An 18448-nucleotide genomic window follows, 5' to 3' on the forward strand; every position below is an offset into this window, starting at 1 on the left:
CGTGTTCAAATTTTCAACGGTTCCTCCCGTAACTTAACACCGAGTCACACAACGCGTGACGCGTTCATGAATTCCTCTTTGGCTTTTTCTTGAGACGTGAGCTTGGGCCGCCTATGGCTTACCAAGACTTTAGTTGGTATGTTAGTGGAAGTGAAGGTCTTGTATCTATTCCCTTCAGTGTCTGTCTGGAGCCACAGTTCGCTGTGCAGATGATCTGAAATCACTTCATAGGAGCTGAAACTATTACTTATAGAAAAATTAAACTAGTGAAACACCGCTAAAACTTAGTAATAGTAGTATTTCACATCGATTTCCGCATCGGTTTAACTGGTTCATTTACTATCACGTGACAGCATTGGCGGGACGAAAAACTCCCCTACCGCAGCGTAGGTACGTTGCAGCTGGTTGAATGCAGGCTCGTTCATTTAAGCGGGAACGAAAATCTGGGTTAGGAGGCAAATCTGTGAACGGATGTTGGTATGGTCCAAGGAAGAAAAATTCTTGTGACTGGAGGAGGAGGATATTTTGGCCACAAGCTGGGGAATGAGCTGAAGAAGTTGGGAGCAGTGGTTGTATTGTTTGACATCTCGTGGCCGTTGGATGATGTTGTGTACGAGCAAATGGAGTGTTTTCAGGTAGAGACTTGATCGGTAAATTACGTAATTCACTTTGATTATTTTGCCAAAACAACTCCATTCGGATCTTGCCTTTGTGCTACGGACAGACGAAAATATTAAATTTTACCATGGGGAAAATGCATGGAAGTTATTTGAATTTGCTGTGTCAGACACCCGGTGGTGGGAAGTCTTTTCTAAACATTGGACATCCGCCATTCTAGAATTCTCATATAATTTCCACTTCACCTTACGAATGATAATGTGATATCAGGAATTAAGTGAATTTTTTTAAAATCTAATGATAAAGTTAAGTCTCCTTTTATGTCATAAGATTCATATTTATGTTTTAGGGGGATATAACAAGTAAAGAAGATGTAAGAAAGATATTTATCAGTCATCAGATTGATGTGGTTTTTCATAGTGCATCATATGGAATGTCTGGAAGAGAGCAAGTTAGTATGTTGTACTTATTGAGTGAATGGTAGGGCCAGACAAAAATACATTTGCCTCTGGTTTGTGGATTCAAAGATGTGTAGAACTCTGTCTCTGTGCTTGTTTCAAATGTCACAATTTAGAGATAAATGTTTCTCTGTCTACTCTGTCTACTCTGTCTGCTCTGTCTGCACTGTCTTTCTCTAGTCCAACCCTACTCAGTCAAAACTGATTCTTTTAGACTGAAATCCTGTGCAGTGGATGTACCAATACTGCTTGTTGCCTTTGCTCCTTAACTGGAATAAGCAGCGACATGATTGTTCATTGGGTAGCAAGCTGTCCTTCACCTTAAATCCTGTTGATATTGGTATCCATATTCTCCATACTGTTCCCTAAACATATCCCATGGTACTGACAAAGAGAATCTGTTTAACAATCAAAGTAATTGTAATCTGGTGATCATTTCTTTTATTCTAATGATCCTATTGTTTGACTCAGGGATGATACTGTTAGGAGAATTTAGATGCCAGTCATGTTAAGGGATTAAAGGGTGTTTCTCAGTTGGACTGTTCTTGGGCATGGTCCACATTGAGATGGCCATGGTAGAAATCATCTGGAACTGGAATGGGACTTCCACTCTTTAACTGGTGATGTGTTTGCAACTCAGACTCTTGTGGCATCTGGCTGTATATTATCATGAAAGACAGTCGATCAAGATAAAATGAAGGAAAGATATGGGATCAATTTTAAAATTGAACTGTGATTTATTTTAAATTACGTGTGTTATTTTCAGTTACGTAGAGAACAAATAGAGAAGGTCAACATTCTAGGAACAAAAAATGTCATTGAAGGTCTGTAAATTCAGTAGCATGTAAAACGTGGCCTGGAATTTAAGTTTACTAACAAATTTTTTTGATTTTGAATTATTCTTTGATTCTCCTAAAACAAACAAAACCATTCTTAATGAAATTGTTTAATCATTCCTTCCAGCCTGCTGTCAGCATAACGTGGCTCATCTTGTCTATACAAGTACATATAATGTGGTGTTTGGAGGACAGGTTATCAGAAACGGAGATGAGACTTTGCCATATTTACCTCTAGAAAAGGTAATTATTCTATAATGTATTTGTTGTCTCTTGAGTTAAGCTTGAAACATTCACATATACATATAGTAGTCCATTTGGTATAAAGAAACATGAACCAAACCAGAAAGAAAACTCTCTGGAGTATGCAACTTTGCTTTAAAGACAACTAATTTTTGTGCAAAAATTCAAAGTCTGCTTATTCCTATTTTGACAGTCCATTTACATGATACACATGCATGATTTTGATGGTCCATTTACATGATACACATGCTAGCATGTGAGAGATCTCTTTTAAGTAGAGTTTCAACTCCTTTATCTAAGTTATCCAATTTCCGAAAATGTTGCAAGCATGTTCCATGTACTTCTTGAGATTACTGAAGAAGTTCTTAAGAAAGATGTATGAGGTTGGTAAATTGTGACCAAAAAAAAGGCATATAAAAATAAAATAGAAAATTTTGTGTACAGAGAAAACTGGAAGTTGATAATTTTCTTTCAATATCAATTTTTGCTGAGAGTGGGGGGAAAAAGTAGTCATGGATTAATAAGTTATACTTTTGGTCAAGTATGAGAAATTTTCTCTTTTGACTTTTGTCAGCATCCTGACCATTATTCCAGAACAAAGTCCATAGCAGAGCAAACTGTTTTGAATGCTAATGGTTTACTATTAAAAGGTGAGATTTTTATATCAACATTGCCTTATTAAGTAAAACATCCTTCAATTTCTACTAACCATTTGCCTGGATTTTTAGAGATAAATTCAGAGCAGCTTAGTTTTTTATATGATACAGATATTGAGGTATATTGTAAAGATAATTACCATGAAGTGTAAAATGTTTATTAAGAATTCCCTTATAAGTTTCCCATGGGACTTCTCCTCCTGAGCACTTTATAGCTGCTGTAGGTGACCTGAGATTGAGAGTTGGTCTTGCATTCTGAGAGCATCAACTTTACAGTTTTAGGTGCCTCTGGGAAACAAAATGCATGGAATTGTGTCCACATCTTGTGGACTTTTATTAAGTACCTATTTTTTTCACATGTTGCTATATTAATTCAAATGTTTTATGGCAATGATGATGAGGCCTCAGATGAAACAAGTTTTATAATTTGCATACTTAACATGAAAATAAGAGTTTCAAAAAGTTAAAAAAATAACCTAGGCATTAAATGGAATATAGAACAGATAAGTTAAAGTTTATCTTCAGTTTTTCTGGTGACTGTTTGTTGAGGTTTATTTTTTACTTTTAAACCATAACAGTTCCCCTCTTCCGTAGCAACATTGTAATTTCATACCCAGAACCACGCAGGAATGTTCTGTTTTTTTGTAATTTTGCTAGTTTACTTTTCTTTATTTTATTTTTCTTTCTCCATTCTTCTCTTTTTTTTTCCTATGTATGTATGTAATTTGATTTATTGTATGTATGCTGTAAGTTTTTCCTGAAAGTTAATGTATATTTAGTTGTAGTAGTCTTGTATGTAATGAATTGTATTACGAAGTAAAGCTGTCATTTAGAAGAAAAATTAAGGAAATAAGGATTTTCTTAATTAAGATAAGTTCAAGCTGCAGCCTTCCATGTCTTTTGTTTTTGTTTTGTTTGTTTGTTTTTTAACAGGAGTGATTGAAAAATATACTAACCTTTTAAAAAACATCCACTTTTAGTCCAAATTACAATTTTGACGAACACATTTCCTCTTATTAAACTGAAGGAAACATGATTGTAAGTCTTTTACACCAAAAAAAGCTTGGCTTGCTGTCTGGTAAATACCAAAATTCATCTAAAAAATAGTGAACCCACTTGTAATTCATTTCATTGCCTGGAAATTATTGACAGATGGGAAAATTCTCAAGACCTGTGCTTTAAGACCAGCTGGTATCTACGGAGAAGGAGAATTGAGACATTTACCCAGAATTGTGGTAAGCTTAATGTAAAATTCTATTTTATTTTCCTTGGCTCTAGAATATTATTACTGATACATTTTTGCAAAATAAAGCTTTAAGTGGCCCATAGTGCTGGAGATTTTCTTAGTGTGTGTAAATTCAATGATTTGAAAAGAACTGCTACTTCCAAGGTAAAATGGTGTGCAATGTAATCCCAGCAATTTTGTCAATAGGGGCACCCTTCCTGTGTGGATAGAGCGGTACTTGTGAAAGTTAATTGATCTGCAACAATAAATCTTAAAATGAAAGGGAGTGTGAGTTGTCACAGTGTTGATGCTTAGGAAAACACAGCTAGATAATAAAATGAACCTCCAATATTTTGTAAATAACATGATGTATTAACTGTCTTTAATGGTGCCAGACTTTGTTGAATAACAGCAGAGTGTGTAGGGGTAGGCTCGATGAAATTGTGAAAAATTGGCCATTGAGGTTCCAAGACAGCACAAACTATGTTGATTTCACTTTGTTGTTTGCAGAAAACCGTTAGGAAGTGTACATAGTTTTGAATGCAGATATTTATGCAGAGCTATTAATCTGTCCAATGTAAAATCTTTTGTTCACACTTGTTGCTGTTGTTATACTAGTTTTCTTCAAGTCTGTAATCCTTTTACTCCTAAGATCTCATTATTGAGTAATTGTCTCTACTGTCTGCCTTTCAAATGCTATGATGTTACTTCAAGGAGCTTGGTTTTGGATCAACTAATAATCCCTTAATTGACTGTTTCTTTATTCTTATAACTTTTCATCCTCTGACACCAAGGGTGCTGTCAGTCAACTTGCACCAGAGCTTGATCTTCAGCCCTGATGAGATTCACATCTTTTGTATTTGTCTGTTTTCAGTCATATATTGAGAGAGGCCTTTTTGCCTTCACTTATGGTCAAGATGACTCTATTGTTGACTTTGTTCATGTAAATAATTTGGTTCAAGCTCACATTTTGGCAGGAAAAACTCTCATGGAGGCAGATTCCATAGCTGTAAGTAAGGAATACCTAAATTATGTAACAACAGAATTATTGATGTCAAAGAACCAAGAGTTGAAGTTTAAGGATAATTTTGGTGGCATGTTTTTCATACAATTAATTTCCTAAAATATATTTTTATTATTTTAATATTTGATGGACCATTCTTATTTTTTTGATTGGGTTATATTTCAGGCTGGTGAAGCATATTTTATTTCAGATGACTCCCCTGTAAACAATTTTGAGTTCTTCAGACCTTTGGTAAGTCAAATTTTCTCTAAGTGAATATCTATAAAATTATTCCTTGATGAAGAAGTATTGTAGTTATTGAACCTTAAAACAAGCAAGCAAGCAGTTACATATTAAGCAGTGTAAGCCCATTCTCTTCTGGCCTTATAGTTTTGTCTTTCTCCTTTACTTGTCTGAGTAGGTTAAAGTTTGGAATTCAGATTTAAGATTTGGTAAAATTTCCTTTTCCTCTCTTTCATTTTCATTTATCCTCTCTCCTTTGTCTTAGTCAAACAAATCAAAGAAATATTAATGAAAAGAAATTAAAATTAGGAAAGATGGCTTAACTCTAAAGAAATAATGTATGCCTCAGGTCCTAAACTGTCTCTTGGAATCATCACAATTTGATATTTTCTATTTTCTGACTTAAATGTTTTTTAACAATTTTTCAAATAGGTTGAAGGTTTGGGATACAAATTTCCCAAATTAAAGTTGCCAATAACTCTTGTATATATGGTTGGTAAGTTAAATTTATTTATTTTCATCTTTCAGTTATTAATGTCTAGATTCATATTAATGAGATGAATACTCACATGTTTATCTTTCTTCTATCCTTTCTTTTGTTGTTCAGTGCATTAATCTGTCTGCTTTAGCTTATTTAATTAATCAATACTAATTTATTAATTCATTCATTTATATGATGTTGTCCAGTTATCATATAATGATTTTTTGATGTGTATGACTTACAGTTATTTTCAGTTTTTCTTAAGTCCTTGGTAGTTTGTATTTGTATTATTTGGTAAGAGGATATTTAATTATCTGAGTATTTCTATCATTCTGTTTGTGAGTGACAAAGTGGGCTTCTACCTGGCAGTTTTTCTTGTTTTATTACTGACCTAAGGCTTGTGATTGCATGCAGACCAAATTGGATTTCAAGTGGCCCAATTTCCGTTATATGCCAGTTAGCTCTACAAAACTAGCATATTTTTCACTACTTTTATCTACCGAGATTAATTAAAGAGTATAAAGTTGGATTATGATTGATCAAAGATTTATTGAGATAGTCAGAGAACACAAACTCCTATAAATAAGTTTAAATCTAACAGAGAGATTTTCTGTTTGTAGCATTTTTAACAGAACTGGTTCACTCAGTGATTGGAAGATATATTTATAACTTTCAGCCGCTCCTCACAAGAACAGAGGTACTATTCATCAGCAAACTCACATAATCATAATCTTGCATAGACATGGGAAACTACATGAAAATAGGGAAATAAGTAGCACTGATTGTATGCCATCTTAACAGTCAAATGGGAATTGTGTCAAAATGATAGAAGTGTCTAAGGACTAATAAGTCCTGACAAAATCAAAGCATTATCCAGTAAAGATATGATGAGGTTAGACAAACACTTCTGTTCATCAGGTTATGTAGACTTAACACCAAAATCTTTCTCTCTTTCCAAGAAAAAATGTAGGATAGGTAGAATCTAGGAGAACTCTGGGTCTGATCTGGGGATTTTAGGGGTGGAGTAACACCAAAACACAGGTGACTTTTCGTGGCATGTCTGTAAAGTAGCTAATTAGTTAAGAACATTTGACCACGTTAAATAAAGGTTATTGTATTGTTTTTATTATTTCCAATGACTTTTCAGCTCTTAAACCCATCAACATATGAATTCACCATTTTCTTTTCTAATACCCCATTCACACCAGCAAAACATGTTTTGTTAAACTGGTTTTCATTGAATGAAAATTATAAACAGAGAACTGAAAAACTTGATTTTCCATTGGATTCAAGTACTTGCTAACTTGCATTTCCAATGTGCTACATTCAAGTCAAAAATATTCGGCTAAATAGTTTCTATGAAGAAAAAAAAAATTAAACTGTGTTTAACAAAACAACTTTTAAACATGTTTAAGCTTTGGTGTGAATGGGGCATTAGTTAGTGTAAAAGTTTGTTAAAGATCAGTTCAATTTCTGTTTTATGATCAGCTCCTTGATTCTTCAGACCATTGGGGTTGACAGTGTGCTGATGGTGTGGCGAGAAATGAAATGCTGATCACTTCTTTTCTTCTTTTGGCACAGGTTTACAAGACAGCAGTCACTCATTACTTTAGCATGAAGAAAGCCCGCAGTCATTTTGGTTACAGTCCTCAGAAATATTCCCTTGAAGGAGTGATAGAACATTTCAAAAAAAATGGCCATGGAAGACACAGGCGTCCCTCAAGTCTCCTTTATCACATAGTTAACATTGTTGTAGGAATTATGTTTGCATGTTTACTTCTAGCCTGGTTACCTAGAGTAGATACTTATATAATCAATTCTAATTATCTTACTACTTTTTGAGGTTGATGTAAGCTCTTTTGGAAATTCAAATGTCTGAAATAGTAATAATAATACAAATAATGGAAAAAATTTTGGATTGCGAGTTCCTGTTCATCACCAGTGGGTGGAGTACTTTGTGAATTACAGAATAATTAGCAGACTCTGTGATAGCTTGTAGGAAAGCCCTGATATCCCTTTCCATCATTTCTTATCCTTTTCTTTTAAATAACTTAACTTCTAATATAAACTATAACTTGTAATCATCTAGCTAACTTTACTATAAATTATAACTGCAAAAAATAATTTGAAAAAAGCATCCATTTGGCTTGTGGCTGGGTGAAGTGTTCCCCCAAAGACGACTATTTTCAGTTATTATTCACCAACAAGCACCTTTAGACAATCTTAATGGCATCCTATTTTCCTTTGATGTCTGTAGTGGAATTTTTATTGGTGAATAATAAGGGCATACCCAGGAACACATAAATAGCACCAGAATTTGATTAAACATTAAGAAATGGTCAGTCAATGGAAACCATTAATTCAAGAATGATGATCCAGGATAAAAGTCAGTCACTGATATAAAATTTGATACAATATTTTTCTCTACTTGAAAAGGTGAACAAGATCTTTCATCAAGAGATGGTCTAATGAAAAAAAAAATGAAGATCATTTTAGAGTCAGCAAAGGGATCAGAATTAGGTTGGGATCATATTCCACCTTTTGTTATGGACCTGTTTTATTGCTTTTTTTCTTTTTCTTTTTTTTTTTTTTCACTTTTATGGGCTCTTCTCCCAAACCAGGCTGCTTCCTTTCCTAGATGATGTAACTAAGAACAAAAGGTACACACATCCTTCCTGGATGGGAGCCTTTTCGCTGCTTGGGGGATTTGATCTAGGCTTTTCCCAGTTTCTTTATCGTGTACTTTCCGCTTTTTGTTCTGCACTTCTCCCAGTGGTGTTCGATCTGGCTGAGGTCCAGCTTTGGTCCAGCTTTGATCTTGCTTTGATTTTATTTTAAGTGATTTTTCCACCCCAGCATTCTCCTTGTCCGATACGTTGTCGCCTGTTGAAATAGTTAAACAATCATTAAATTAGAGTCGCTCAACTTATTCATTTTCTGCTACCTAAAGCAGAATATTGCATATATTTCAATTTTATACGAAAAAACTCGAACCTTTGGTGTTGTTCATCTAATATTTTTTCACTCAAAATTTTCTTTTCACCTTAGTGCATACAAGACTACAAGAAAATTTTTTGTCAGTCTTAAACTTAATTACTTTCTATCTTTGTCTGCATCGTCATAGAAAAATTGAAACAATGGCTACAATGACTTATAAATCAAACGAAAATTGACACACTATGTGAAAACTATTGAATGAAATGCATTAATAATCTAGTTACTTATATCCGCATTACCACCACGACTTAGATTCTTGACCAAAGTTATGAATTTTTCTGTCTCTTTCTTCCAGCAGTAAACTTCCCGGTAATTCTCCCGAAGGTGAAGAGCCTTTCCGTGTCTCTCTTGAGAGATTTGGGAGGACAACTCGGTAATCTTCTTTGCCCACTCTTGTGGCTCAGTAGATGCCACAATTACATCACTTCCACCCTTCACCTTACCAAGTGATACAGAAATTCCGGCCTGACTTGATATAAGGACCGGTTTCCTGGCTGAAATCGCTTCAAGAGCGATCAAACCGAACCCCTCAGCGCGAGACGGCAAAGCCACCAAATCTGCCTCCTGGAACATTTCTTTTAGTTTTGTTTGGTCGCAGTACCGACGGATTGTGAGTTGTTCGTCAGTGATTTTCGTATTTTAAGGAACCAACTACGAAAACCTTTTTGTTCACCTGCCGGGGAGCCCACACATATCAATTGGAACCTCCTTTCCAAAAGAGCCACTGCATTAGCAATAATATCTAGGCCTTTAACGTAAAGATCCTCCATCTTTAACCGCCCGAGGATGAAGACTTTGAATTCCTTCTCTTTTGAGCTTTCGTCATCAGAAAGTAGCCGAGATGAACAATGCTTAGACGGGCTAAAATTTTCGAAAGTTCCTGGTGTTATCGTTTCAACACTGATATCGGGGAAAAACGATTTATACTTTTCACGTAGCATTCTACCGACGCAAATTACCTTGTGTGCTTCTTTGCATAGGTCCAATTCATTATTGTGTTTATTTTCGTTATCATCGATAGTGTCTGTTACCCCTTCTGCCTCTTCTTTGTGTTTTCCTAGATCTTCACAATTTACGTGAATAAATTGCACCCACTTACAGCTGGTGAAGTGCGCTATAAAATAAGCGGCCACACCGAATTTTCGTCCATTACCAACCACGACATCAACATCAACTCCTGGAGGAGGAATCTTCAAGCTATCCATTGGATCTGTAGATCCGGGGACTCTTTTTGCAGTTATTAAATTCACATTGTTGTTTCGTGCATCCTCTCTGTCCTGATCACTGCTTCCGAATACGTAGCAATAAACATTGACGATGAAACTCCAAAATTTAGCTAAATGAATGGCGAACTCTCGGTTAAAAGTAGATATGCCACCGCGAGACGATTTCCATTCGTCGCACAGAAATACCACATTAATGCGATCCGGTTCTGATTTTTGCTGTTGTTTATCGCACATGTTTGATGTAAATCGAGAGTCCTTTTCTACTTTTCCGTACGTTATGTACAACAGAGTTCTTGCTAGGCCTGTTGTAAAGTGAATCAAATTCAAATTTCCCTCTCCTTTGATATGACGCCACCAACAATCTAAAGCGCATGTCCGTTGTCTATATTTAGACAAGAGTTGTTCCATATTTGGTAGGACTTCAGCCATGGTTAATACATTTTTCTCGCGTCTATATTTGAATGTACAGTACTTTCTTCCCGACCGACATTCCCTGATTTGTCGAAGGAATAGACGGACATTAAAGAGAGAAATTAAGGAGGAGGAGAGGAGCCGGAAAGACTACCATAATACCGTTCTGTTGGCCTGTTCATATCAGCAACCTCGTTTGATCGTGTTGTTGATTGCTATGTATAGCCTATTCGTCATTTAAGTACATCAATAAACACAAAAGTTTCTTCCGTTTACCGATCCTTTTTTTATGGCCTCAACGCAATTAGGTCATCAGCTTTTTGGGCGAATATTAGCTGCCTTACCACCGAAAGGAAAGTTATTTGAAAGATTTTTTCTCACCTGCATGTTGAACACATCATTTTGTCAGACAAGAACAGGGTTTCGATTACATGACTTCATGACTTTCCATTAGATTTTCTAGGAGTCATATAGCTTTCCACGGCGGACAATTGAGAAGTTTGGGTTAAAGTAACTCCTAAACTTTCCGGAACTAACATTCAAATTCCTTGGATTGATAGGCCTGGAGATGACATAGTAGATCGAGGGTTATGGATAAAAACAAGCTTAAAACTGTGAATTAACACAGCCAGCCAATGCTAGCAGCGACCCCGCACGTAGCGCTGAAACTCGACAAGTAGCGCCGGCAACGGGTGTAAACCAGAACAGGTTTCTCTCGCAAGTGATGTTTAATCTGAAACTACTTTATATCAAGCGCGCTAACAGACACGCAGGCAACGTAGTACTTTACTGAATATCGTTTGTTCTGTGTTGTGGTCAAAAATTGATAAACATAAACTCTTGCTATTGTATGGATTGTTCTCACTGTTATGTAAGTAGTTCTGAAAATACTCTCGTCTGTTTCGATATGTTCCGATCGCTACTCTGTACTCAGATCACATCAACACATTTAGAAAATATATACTAGATATGTGGATCGAACTGACTTTTTTGTGGAACGAACTAACTATTTTGTGAAACGATCTGACATGAAACGAAATGACCGGTTACCCTATGACTTTCCAAGATTTCGTTAATGAGCAAGACTACTTTAACCCAACAAAATGTAACATAGGCTATATCCACAATAAACTGGGTTTAGCCTCAAATCATGTATAAGGTATCATCTCATAAAAAAAGTACGAGAAAATCATCTTTTACTTTTCTGGACATTTCAACAACAATTCCAATCACTGTAAGAGACAGTGTTGAGTTCACTGCAATGTTTATTTGTCATCCTTACAATTACTTAATTACATAGCTCTTTATCATGTTTTGACACATACAACTATAAATTAACACCATTCACAAAACAACCAAACTGAGAGAAGAGAAGGATATGATCTTGTTACACTAGGCAACTCTCAACCCATTACAGCCTAACATCAATATGCATATTCCCCTCTCTGTTCCCTATACCTTTCCTAGGGTGCTGACAAAGAGAATTGATATAACAATCAAGAGCCTCTTCAGTTGATGATCATTTTCTTCATTCTTGTGACCATGATGTATTACTTAAGGGGCCATATTGTTATGAGAAATTATATGCTCATCACTCTTAGGGGTTAAAGGGTTAGGTAAAACACTGTTTCAAAAGACAAACTGATAAAGGTTCTCAACTCACTTTCCATAAATTCAAAATCATAGTCCAGGTATTTTATTCCTTTCAATGACTACAATTACACAAGTTTTTATAGCTTGATCTAGAGTAACTTTAAATTGTTATCAACATTTGCAGAAATTTTCTTCCTTTCAATTTAATAAGGCAAATTTTCCTATGATGAAAGATAATTTTAAAAATTGCCTGTTGATTGAGCTCCAACTTTTTAAAGCAAACAGAACTTTAATGTACAGAAGAATGGTGTTGAAAATCCTCAACAGGCAAACATAATCAAGACTGGCAATGACTTGCAGTGTATCCAACTGAAAATATTATTAGCCTGAGGTGAGATATGTTAATAACTTAACCATGCTAAGATATATTGCATCTAAACTCACCACTGCAGTATCATGACCTCCTGCAAGTAGACTAATGTATACACATTTTAGTTTATTTACCACTCACATAATCATCTTATCTGTTACACTGCTACATTTTTACAATCTGTAGTTGACCACTAACTCTATTACACCACTAAGGAAACAAAGCTGTTATACTGCTGGATGTTTCTCTTGAGGATGTCGATACAGGGACCTAGCACTCGTTCAAAGCGCTGCCTGTCAAGTTTGACACATTTAAGGGTTCCTTTTGCCCGCACTGTTGCAGCACGTGGACGATTAAGAACCAGGGCAATTTCACCTGCAATAAAAAGATGTGTACATAAGAATTAAAAAGTATTGTAGGATGATCTGAGATACAGTGGGCTAGTACTCAAATAGCAAGTCTGAGTTTGACCATGGCCAAGTCACAGCATTGTGTTCTTGGGCTACAACATTGCACTGGCAATGCATTTTGCAACCAATAAGTAAAATAGACACCAGCAAACTGTGCTGGTGCACAAAACCCCTTACACCCTACAGACTCTTCTCTACATATCTTGAACATGTTTAATAATCAAGAGCTTCTTAAGCTACAAGCATTTCCTTCATTCTTTTGATCCCTATGTTTGATTATGTAGTAATTATGTACAAAGAAATTAGATGCTAGTCAATCTTTGGATTTTGAGGGTTAAGCCCTCTCACAATGTGCATTCTGACTTAAAAGGGACTCACATCGCATCCAAGCGAAAAATTGTATTAGAATTTACAACCTTTCAAGTACAAGATTTATTCAAATGGTACACCTCAAACCTCATGATTATATCATTCTTGACTCTCTCTCTCTCCCTCTCCTCAATCAAAAATTAATAATCAGTGCATCATAAATATCAGCTCAGTTGTCAATCTAAACATTTGACTTCCTAAATTATTCAATTAAGTACTACTCTCACCAAAGTAGTCTGATTGTCCTAGCCGGCTGACCTCTATATAATCTTCATTTGGTGACCTCCGCTGCAAAACCACAGCTACCCCCTGGAGGAAAAAAAAACAAAAGAAACAAAATTACAGATAATTGTTTCCTTCTCTCCAAAACGCGAGATTTATTTGATACATTGTATGCCTTATGAGCATTCCGTAAGTTCATCTGTTAACTAGTTGTTTTTCTGTGCTGTTTCATTACCAATTGGAAATCTTAAAATTAAAATTCAAGGTGCAAGTGCATTGTAATTGCATCATACTAATCAATTACATTATACTAATCAATCGACAAATTGATTTTCAGCTTTTGTTGCCATACCTCGAATTGTAACTACCATAATTCACTCTAAATTTCATATTTTATCATTCATTTAGTTATTCACCCATTCAGAAAGTTTCAGATATAGTCATATTCACATTTGTGTTATTTTTTTGCCTAGGCACTCTTTTTTAATAAGTATCATTATTCCTCTTGGCACCTTGTGAATGATTAATTGATTTATTACTGGGTCATGACTTTTACACAAAGAAAGGTATGTCTTCCATTTAGTTCTATGAGCTATCACAATGAAAAACAGAGACTGATCTAACTGTTGTTGAGACTAAACTATAAAAAAACAAGTGGCTTAAAAGAAAATCAGTGTATTGTAAATACTAAAGATAATTCTTACATCAACAATGATGTAAAATTCATCCCCATGCTCTCCTTGGACTACAACATTTTCATTATCCTCATAAGTAACAGCTTCCAGTGCATCAGCCACTGTGAGACGTTCCCATTTATCAAGGGATTCAAGGATACTGACTTTCTCCAGGAACTGTTCATACATTTTTCTCTTACGGATCTGGCTACCCATCAATATACGACGGTAAGTAACTCGGTCAATGGCCCAAAGCTTCACATCAGTTCGTGACTAGGAGGCAGAAACAAAAAGAAGAAGATGTGATTTTCAAGCAGCCAACATCAGCCAGAGCCCTAAATCCATTGCAATGTAAACTGCAGAGCTATTAGTGACCATGGTTTTGGACTACAAAGTGGTTACTTTCCTGTAACATTCCTACTTTTCTTCACACCAAAAATATTGAAAGAAAACATTAGAAAGACCTCATGCATCATAGGGTAGAAAAAAACAAAACTTAAAGAAATTGGAATTTAAATTGATTGGAGGAGCTTTTCTTAACAGTGAGTAATACAAGCCGAGGCACAGATTTGCAATACAAGCCAGCAAGCTAAAATGGTTGGTAGAATAAAGGAATTTTTTATGCCTAGCTAAGCTAAGGGTAAAAGTTCACAGGTATCTATCATGATTTCATCCTCAATTGTTTTAATTTTCAACATGGTTATTTGCTATTAAACAAGTAGTCTGCTCAGTAACCCTAATACCTCTATAGCTGTGAAAACCAACCAAATAACAAAAACAGTCAATCCAGTTTTCTTACCTTTATGGTAGCTGCTCTTGGTGTTCCATAAATCAAGGCTAGTTCACCAAAACTGCCTCCTTCACCAATGGTAGATACATACTCATCACTAACAAACACCTATAAAAAGCAAATAAAGAAATCATAATTAGTTCTTAGCATTTCTGGGATTACCCTGTTCAGTAGTTCTGCATTACCAATGATGAAACCCCATGTTCCTTGAAAATTTGAAAGCTGCACTGCAGGGTATAAAACACGAGTATCCATATTGTAGACTAAAGTAGAAATCTATCAACAAATGTTGTCACATGAAGTCTGTCACTTGATGTTCCTGGTTTCATCCCTTAGCACTTTAAAATGTTGTTCATAACCATCAGAAATTTCACATTTTGTTGGTTGGCCATTCTTGCCACTTTTTTCTCGTAATTTTTTTCTTTTTTTCTAATGAAGATCTTGACTGGCTGACGGTAAACAATCAGAAAACCTATCCCTGGGCATAATTTACGGATACTTAATCCTTCCCAAGTTAATAAACAAACAATGTTCATGAAACATATTGCTGAGAGATGTCTTCGATTTTAAGTCCTCAAGATAAAATACACATTTAAAACGTGGTATCCGATTTCGTGAGCGATAAAACGAGGCCGGCAAAAGTTTGGAGAATTTTTGAGATTCCTTGTAATGTGGTAATGTGTTTAGGTGACTGTTCAACATTATGTAAATAGCCAACAAGAACATTTACATCGACTTCACCGCTGTCAATGATGTAAAAGTTATCGCCCTCGTCCCCTGAAACAGCACAAAGATAAATGTCATGGCCTTGAAACTTCAAATGTAGTGTTACATATTACTTTGAGCAAGGAGTGGGAGATTACTCAAACAATATCGCCGCTTTTTAGTAGAAAAAAATCTCATTAATCTCGTTAAGCTTGAGAAAATTTTGATCCACGCTGTAGAAAAAAAGGGTACGACAGCAATCGCACAGCTCTAATTATACAAACAGTCCTAGTCTACAGGCAGAAAGACAACTTCTTACATAAAATGAGAGAGTATTTTTAGAGGATCCGAGTATACCAGTTTAAATTTGAGAAATCAAAGCGTATTCATCCCTTACCTTGCTGAATTACAATCTCGCCTGCACTGTGTTTAACCAAAGACATAGCATCGAAAATATCGCTGAAGGAAAAACAACATTGATTTACGCTCTGAACCTAAAAATTTTCTTAAATCGAAAAGCAACACTCCCAGTTGAAATGCATCCTTCCCGCTTACCTTCTTTCATTTTCGTCCAGGTGAGAAAACAGAATATTTTTCGCGATCGCCTTCGACAGGGCGGCCATGGTTTTGTAGTCTTTCGGTACGACCTATATCAAAATATAACCAAGAAAGGGCCGCGTCAGTTGTCGCGATTCTCACCGAGACTAGTTCTCTACCTCACCAATCTTTAAGACCTTTCAATCATATTACCTTTTTCACATAAGACGTAGCTTCATCTTCGGTAATAGGTCCAGCACTAACAGCTCCGCGGCGTTTTCTGGAGACGCCAACAGGACCTGGAAGATCTTCAATTTCTAGTTTTTCTTCGGGTTCGCCGCGTTCCTGCGGCTCTGCTTCGTGCTCCTGGAAAATAATTTCAAGAGATGTTGTTCAATCATGAAGCAAAATTACTCGTCAGATTGAATTACACGCCGAAAATCGTAGAAGAAACTCGGCATAAAAAAATAACAAAACAGTAGAACAAAGCTTCGACGTGGAGCTAAATAAAATCACCTTTTCGAGCTTTTCAAAATACTCCCGAAAAAACTTGTGAGGGTTGTCTGGCTTTTTGATACATAACTGCACGATGCAGTCCTTAAGAATAGCTTGGATATTATATTTTTCCACATAGACTTCGCACTGCTTGAGCGCTTCAGCATCACCATCCTGCCTTTTAGACGCCATTTTGCTCGCAAATGTCGATCAGAGAAGAACTGACGTGACGTCACAGCTACTTAACCAATATCAGCCATGCTGTGACGTCAATGTGACGTCGAAAACGAAATGCGTGGGTACAAGGAGTCAAATACTTAGATCGACAATTAACCACGAGACGGTTCTACAGGGCAACCCTTCACCAAAATTTCACAACAAGCTTTTTTTTGGGCGCCATAGGTAGCGCTAACTTAACGGAAAGTGGAAAATTGAATTGCACATATAATGAATTCAAGTCGCTTAAATTCTACTTTTAGAGGAATTGCGATGCAATGTGAACCGGTTCCAAATTCAGAATAAAGAAAATAATAGGGCGCTTTATCGCCCCCGCATTCTCGCAATAATTCATTTTTAATTTGTGGCAATATAAACCTCTAGTACCTATTTACGTCGATCTATTACGTCTGTTTACACAGTTTTGTCTCATTTTATTCGATGTAATTCAAATTCGGGTTAATTTTACTCACGTCCATCTTTTTTTACCAGGAGCACCGAACTACGGATTGTATACCTCATTTTACGATTTTCTTCCTTCATCAACGTTAACACGTTACATTTTTCCTTGAATGGTGTAATTTTTTTTTTAGGAACATTATTTTTTTTGTTGTAATAAAAGGTGTCCTAAAATGTACCAACTCGGCCATAGTCGTAAAGATAATGGAAATAATTAAAACCGTTTTTATTTTCCTTACACGATTTCACCTGTACATCGGTGAAGCTTATTTTCATTATTCTTTCTCTGTCAGTCATTCATTCAGTTTTGGTGAACTAAGAGACTATTCTTATTATCATCTGACTGTCGATTTTTATTCATAATACACCTGATATTACTAAAATTTCAAAGGTATGTTCCTTGACATGGCCTTATGGGCACGTCTTCTTGACCTTTAAACTGGCTCACTTAGAAAATGTATTTAAACTTTTAGCATTCAATTTTTTCATTGGTCCATGGAAGCGTCCATCCAGCCCTAATAATGAGACTAAGACTGCGATCTTTGTTTGTTGAGACATCATTAACTACGTTAGCCCAAAATCTTAGACCAAAAACGAGTACCGTTTGATAAGTACTTGGGGAGGGTGCTTTTTGTAAACGTGGCGGCAGACTGTTACATGGTGCGTACCCTCGGTGTAAGACGTCGAAAATTTAACATTTTCTGTCACGAAAACAAAAACTTTTGGCAGAAATTTTGGTCTAAATGGCTTGTTCTTTTCACTGTTTCTATTCAACTGTGTGTAGGCTTTGTAAATGCAATCTGGAAGTTGAAGGGGAGGGGGGAGAGGGGGGTTTGTACTCAGAGCGGTAAGGTAGAGTTAGGTTCGAAACCTTAAAAATGTTTTTCACCCCATCAGATCACTACAGCTATTGCCACTCACTTCAAATTAAAGTCATGAAAAGCTGACCTGTCTGATAGAGGACGGACATACGATAGAACTAGTATTTGAGGCTCAAAAAGAACCATGAGTATTTGATCACCATACGATCGTCACAAGCACAGTTTCATGTCATCAGATTCTTAGTCGGTAGATTTATATAGACTAATTTGCGAATTTCATCAGCGTTGAAAGCCGGTGCTTTTTCACTGAAGATCATTTCCTCTACTGAATCACTTATTTTCATCTAGCTAGACATCTAGTTTTTATTGTTACTATGTATTATTACAATT

The 18448-nt window shown here is 35.9% G+C and overlaps 2 protein-coding genes across 5 annotated transcripts; one reads left to right on the top strand and one right to left on the bottom strand.

The window, feature by feature from the left end:
* The first annotated feature begins 404 nt into the window (after positions 1-404).
* On the top strand, positions 405-10632 carry LOC131769769 (short-chain dehydrogenase/reductase family 42E member 1-like). Of its 4 annotated transcripts, none has more exons than XR_010718428.1 (12): positions 405-635; positions 968-1069; positions 1843-1900; positions 2040-2155; positions 2730-2805; positions 3964-4046; positions 4911-5045; positions 5226-5291; positions 5715-5778; positions 6384-6460; positions 7345-8283; positions 9056-10632. XR_010718428.1 is itself a non-coding variant. In XM_066170626.1 (11 exons), the coding sequence occupies exons 1-11, from the start codon at positions 480-482 to the stop codon at positions 7603-7605; spliced, it is 1194 nt and encodes a 397-aa protein (XP_066026723.1). In that variant the 5' UTR covers positions 405-479; the 3' UTR covers positions 7606-8486. The 4 variants fall into 4 exon arrangements, 2 of the variants coding, with proteins under 2 accessions (XP_066026723.1, XP_066026724.1); XR_010718429.1 differs by having other exon boundaries at positions 9059-10632; XM_066170626.1 differs by lacking the exon at positions 9056-10632 and having other exon boundaries at positions 7345-8486.
* Positions 10633-11644: 1012 nt separating this feature from the next.
* LOC131799334 (cAMP-dependent protein kinase type I-beta regulatory subunit) lies at positions 11645-16783 on the bottom strand. The gene is made up of 9 exons (XM_059117052.2): positions 16584-16783; positions 16281-16433; positions 16086-16177; positions 15928-15989; positions 15556-15602; positions 14835-14933; positions 14066-14308; positions 13367-13448; positions 11645-12735 (listed from the first exon to the last, which is right to left on the bottom strand). The coding sequence occupies exons 1-9, from the start codon at positions 16752-16754 to the stop codon at positions 12563-12565; spliced, it is 1122 nt and encodes a 373-aa protein (XP_058973035.1). The 5' UTR covers positions 16755-16783; the 3' UTR covers positions 11645-12562.
* Positions 16784-18448: the final 1665 nt, after the last annotated feature.

Source organism: Pocillopora verrucosa, chromosome 8, assembly GCF_036669915.1.
Source record: "Pocillopora verrucosa isolate sample1 chromosome 8, ASM3666991v2, whole genome shotgun sequence".
Lineage (NCBI taxonomy): Eukaryota > Metazoa > Cnidaria > Anthozoa > Scleractinia > Pocilloporidae > Pocillopora > Pocillopora verrucosa.

Coding starts and splice junctions, on each gene's coding strand:
- LOC131769769 (XM_066170626.1), top strand. CDS start 480: ATGGTCCAAGGAAGAAAAATTCTTGTGACTGGAGGAGGAGGATATTTT. Junction 1,070..1,842: donor GAATGTCTGGAAGAGAGCAA/GTTAGTATGTTG, acceptor TGTTATTTTCAG/TTACGTAGAGAACAAATAGA. Junction 4,047..4,910: donor GACATTTACCCAGAATTGTG/GTAAGCTTAATG, acceptor GTCTGTTTTCAG/TCATATATTGAGAGAGGCCT.
- LOC131799334 (XM_059117052.2), bottom strand. CDS start 16,754: ATGGCGTCTAAAAGGCAGGATGGTGATGCTGAAGCGCTCAAGCAGTGC. Junction 16,178..16,280: donor CTACGTCTTATGTGAAAAAG/GTAATATGATTG, acceptor ATTTTGATATAG/GTCGTACCGAAAGACTACAA. Junction 14,309..14,834: donor CAAGAGCAGCTACCATAAAG/GTAAGAAAACTG, acceptor TCTGCCTCCTAG/TCACGAACTGATGTGAAGCT.